This window comes from Hyalella azteca, unplaced genomic scaffold, assembly GCF_000764305.2.
Source record: "Hyalella azteca isolate HAZT.00-mixed unplaced genomic scaffold, Hazt_2.0.2 contig9322, whole genome shotgun sequence".
NCBI classification, from domain to species: domain Eukaryota; kingdom Metazoa; phylum Arthropoda; class Malacostraca; order Amphipoda; family Hyalellidae; genus Hyalella; species Hyalella azteca.
The window spans coordinates 34254-39081 of NW_025939396.1; the positions used below are offsets into that span (position 1 = coordinate 34254).

A 4828-nucleotide genomic window follows, 5' to 3' on the forward strand; every position below is an offset into this window, starting at 1 on the left:
TATTTATTCCACTTATGAACCGAGTCTACTCTTTCAAAATCTCGTATCTTTAACATGAACTAAAAAATTACTTAGTATAATTTCCCATCTCAAGCTTAAGCTGGAGTACATACATTGACACAACACTCGTCGTACAACGTGCTACATATTAAGGCTATGTACAAAATAATACATCGCGATAAGAATTATATGTACATAGGTGAGGTAGAAATATAACTTATAAATAACTTATAATTATATAATAGTCTTAACTTAAGACTTCCTGGTCCAGGAATCTTATTAACGTATCTTTATTGACGGTCTTTTATTGCCCAGTTACTAATGACTTATTACCGGCATAAATTATGCTACCTAAGTTACATGAAAAAAATTTCGGGAAATTTAAAAAAACACAGTATAATTGAATTGGTCGAGTCTCGTAATTTTTCCAGCTTAAATTTTTGCTTACAAAATAAAACCACCCATAAAAATTTATCGCGATTCCTAATTCTCCAGCGCAACTTTGAGGGGAGAGTGTCACAAATAATATGTATTACAGTTGCCATTTTATTACCACATGTATAATAATATAAACTTTACAGTAGAACTTTCAAATAAATGTTTTTTGCAACTTCTCGTTTTAATTAGTATTATTTAAATTGACATCAAAAAGAATATTAATGGGAAGTCTGAATAATTGATTGAGATCATTTACATTATAACTATGACTGAAGCCACAAAGAGAAGTGGGTGAGACTTTGTAAAAAAACGATACACTTTTTAAAGAACGATGAACCATTGATGCGACAGCTACATCTGCTAGCACTGTGGGTGAGAAAGTGTGCCACTATTTAGACAATGTGACACATTCATTCTACTTAGTGAGGGCTAGCCACTGCGCTTCTAACAAACGTCCCTGGCAGAAACATATAATGTAAAGAATGTGATAATGTTGAATAAACCTTTAATGTCATATTTCTAAAGGCTTTTGAACAAAACATTAATGATAATTCATGCTGTATTCGCTGCTCAAACATTTTCTTGGATTATATAACTTTTTAAAAAAAGACATTAATTTTCCTCTCTAAGAACGTATTTTTCTGAGAAAACTCAATTTAAAATAATTTCCATATTCATCTATACACAATTATGCAAAGGCTGAGATTTAAAAAATTCAAGTAGAAATTTAGTCTTCCGCAAACATCTATTTACAGAATAAGTTATTAAAGTTAAAAGGTTTAACAAGTTATGGAATAAGTTAAATAAATTACAGAATTTGATATAACAATTTGTCTGTCTGAATAAAAACGAAATTGAAATTAAATGCTAAAAATGCTAAGTTCATCACTTTAACATATGTCATCCCGGGCCTTTATTTTTACAGCTGAATTAATCAAGTTGCATTATATTGATGTCATTGTATAGATCCATATAATAATACAATATTACTAGTAAAAATTTTTTCTTTTCTTATCTTTTACAAATTCTTGAGAGGGTTTTTTTCACTCAATTTATTTAACTGTTCATTAAACTCTCTTGCTTGCCAATAATTTATCCATACACCACCCTTGTATTTGTAGCTTTCTCAAAATTATAAATTAATAATTATACGAAATCTCAGGTCTTTCTTGTGGCAAGTTTTTGTTCAGCTTACATATTTTTCCAGGATCCTGATTTTTCGAGCATTTGATTATTCACCTTATAATATCGATTTTACTTTTTTTCAGTACGAAAATTTCGAGTGATTCCAAAAAATCATAATTTTATCAAATGGGAAGTAAATCATCTGTTGCATAATCAAGTCACATGCATAGATATTCATAATAGTTTGCATTGCACTCAAAATGAAGTTCACTTAAAAAATTCGACACTATATCTACTCAATTTCCATCTCTAAATTTTAAAAATTGCTTGAAGTTAAACCGTGAAATTAACACCATTCGTTGACTTAGGTTTCTCATGGCACGCATTGCTCAACAAGCTATGGGCAATGTGTTTTCTTCATATCAAGTCATGAACGATAATGTACACATTTTACGATACTAATCTACGTACATGCTGTGATTTCCGAACTTTTTGTGTTCTAGCAACACACTCAGAAGAATGAGAGAGACTTGTCCGAATAGCGATGCACTTATTGCCTCTGTATGGGTTTTCTGACTCAGTTTCTAACCGAGTAAAGTGCGTATCAGTGCTAGAAAGTGTCACTTCTTGGACAATACGAGCCATTCATTTTCTGACTGCACGTACCGGTCCAGCTAGTAGGACACTACTCATTTAACCTATATTAGCAGCTGCTATCTGGTACTATACATTGATATTTTTGCACTACATCAACATTTATTTATTGACATTTATGTTATTGCGTTATTGATATTTATGCGTTGAGGTAGTATACTGTTTTAGTTTAATAATACACTCAAAAATATATTTAGGTCATCTTGTCTAAATAGTGACACACTAGCTGCGTGTAGCACTGATACGTCCTTTTTCCCGGGGCAGACTGGGTCAAGATAAGTGCGTGGACCGTGTGGCGACAGCAGCAAATCATTGCCCGATTATCTTGTCCGTCACTAAAAATTCTTGCGCGATTAAAAATAACTAACAAAAAAATTTACTATAATAAAAAATGTTTGTGTATCAACTGAAAGGGCCTCACGCCCAAATTTTTGGGAATCCCTCATCTCAACGAGAATGTTCACCGATCGACAGCAGCGAATGATGCAAAACATTTACTGAACCTTATACCTCCAAATACCTTGAAGATATTCCCCTAACTTTGTACAAAAAATTATTATATTTCAATATCCAATTATTCAAATTATAGAATTCACCTGCTAGCATCCCATCATTATAATAAAAAATTTCTTACATACAACACCAATCTTTCATATATAACTTCAAGGAATGCCGCATGAGTGAAATGCCATTAGATTATTTGCAGTGACAACACACGTATTTACTTTACCATAGTTCACAATCACACATAATCTATCTAACACAGGACAATGTTATGAAATAAATAATTATAAAATAACCCGCGGTGCAAGATGGTCATAATTTGCAATTAATGTGCTGTACAACGAGCACCTACACTAGTGTGCTAAGTGCATGCATGTATGGCACCCAGTGAGAAATTATTTGCTGATTATAAATGGCCATTTAACGGTTACTAAACGCATTTACAGCACTCAGTTGAAATATATTTGCTTTTTTATAATTGACGGTCACTTTAATTCAAGTTCACCCCTAATTTTCATTACGAAGTAAACTTGCCACTTCTCAAACGGAAAGTGCTGTTGACGACAGCCCAAAGAAACCGAATAACAATGGTTAAAGATCAAACTAATATTAAAGATCAAACTAACTATTCGTGACGTTAATTGATTTGCCTACTAATTTTAGTTTAATTATTATAAAAAACAAATTTCACCTGTAAATGTCATGGTGAGGTTAAATAAAAATACTATAATTCTATCTTGCAGCGCCTAAAAAGTATCGTCTGCCGTGGAATGACGACTGAGATTACATATAATGGCGTAAAATCTACTGTTATTCGTCATGTACATTTTATAACAAGACTAAAGCACATCAAACTTTGAAGCAGAAACTCTAATGCTTAATTTACGATGACATCGGTGACATGGGAGCAGGACTGTTGCTACGACTGCTAGATTTGCTCATTGTATCAGTTGCATCGGCAACCGTATTAAAAGTATCAGCGTCAGCGCCTACTGGTACTACGGAATCAGCAGCTAACGCCGCTGCTGATAACGACGAAGGTTCATTATCCTCACCACCAGAGGGCGGAAGGGTGTTGCGCTCCGCCCAAGGTTTGATGTTCTCGAGCGCACAGAGCGAAGCGTTGGTGTTGTACAGCGGCGCGGCCTGGGTCTCGCTAAGCATTCCGTTGCTCTGCAGGCTCAGGAGGATGCGGTTTGTGTGGTGCCGGTCTGTCTCTCGCTCTTCTGCTATTTGGCGTCTGGCAAACGAGAAATTTCAATGATGTTAGACGGGATACATGTTATGTGTGGTTTACAATCTATTGGACAGAATATGTAAAGTAAGGTTACAAAATAGTGTTTCATCAAAAATGGAATAACTCTATAGGCGTCTAATTCACATCATACATTCCTTATTAGTTGTACCTTTAAGCAAAAGAAAGAACCACCTCGTATCAATTAAAACTTCATCAAAAATTTAATTTGAAAAAAAAGGGGGGGGCGCTGCCCCATGTTGCCCTACATGGTTAGTGATTACAGTATAAGCTTTCATTTTCACTGGCGTTTTTCTATCCTTTTCACTGCTTTTTAGGAACAAATAATGTTAACCTGCTGAATATTGGCATGACATATAATCGCATCAAAAATAGCGATTTGATGTAGTAAGCAATTCCACTGTAGCTTTTTTAACGTTTCAAGATTAAAATTCGCATGAGGTAAATTTCTCAACTCTCTCGTTTTATACTGAATTACTGATTTAAATTATTATTACTATGATTGTAAAAAGGATGAATTCCATAACAATGAAAAGGCAAATATAAATACTTAATCTTAAAACAAATAACAGGAGGATAAATTTGGCACTTCTTACACCTCCCAAACGGCACAAAGCGTGTTTCAGTTTCCGGTGTCTCTTTCATTTGTGGAATGCATTCATGTGTACCAAACTCGCACTTATGACTATAATACATTAAAATTTGTGTCCTCACCTCCACTTAGTCCGTCTGTTCTGGAACCAAGTCTTGACCTGCGCGTCGGTCATGTTCAGTTGCTTCGCCAGAGTCGCTCTCTCGCTGCTGGCCAAATATTTCTGTTTGTTGAAGCGCTTCTCCAGCTCGTTGACCTGG

General features: G+C 34.5%; 1 protein-coding gene across 1 annotated transcript; it reads right to left on the reverse strand.

Annotated features, from left to right (window-relative positions):
* Positions 1-609: 609 nt before the first annotated feature.
* On the reverse strand, positions 610-4822 carry LOC108672127 (T-cell leukemia homeobox protein 2-like). Its single transcript, XM_018159752.2, has 2 exons — positions 4691-4822; positions 610-3961 (listed from the first exon to the last, which is right to left on the reverse strand). Exons 1-2 carry the CDS (start codon positions 4741-4743, stop codon positions 3604-3606), a joined length of 411 nt encoding a protein of 136 aa, XP_018015241.1. The 5' UTR covers positions 4744-4822; the 3' UTR covers positions 610-3603.
* Between the last annotated feature and the right edge of the window lie 6 nt (positions 4823-4828).

What these genes read in the sequence shown, in the direction of transcription:
- LOC108672127 (XM_018159752.2), bottom strand. Translation starts at nt 4,743, where the DNA reads ATGACCGACGCGCAGGTCAAGACTTGGTTCCAGAACAGACGGACTAAG. An exon ending in AACAGACGGACTAAGTGGAG is followed by an intron (nt 3,962 to 4,690) that starts GTGAGGACACAA and finishes CTCGTTTGCCAG; the next exon opens with ACGCCAAATAGCAGAAGAGC.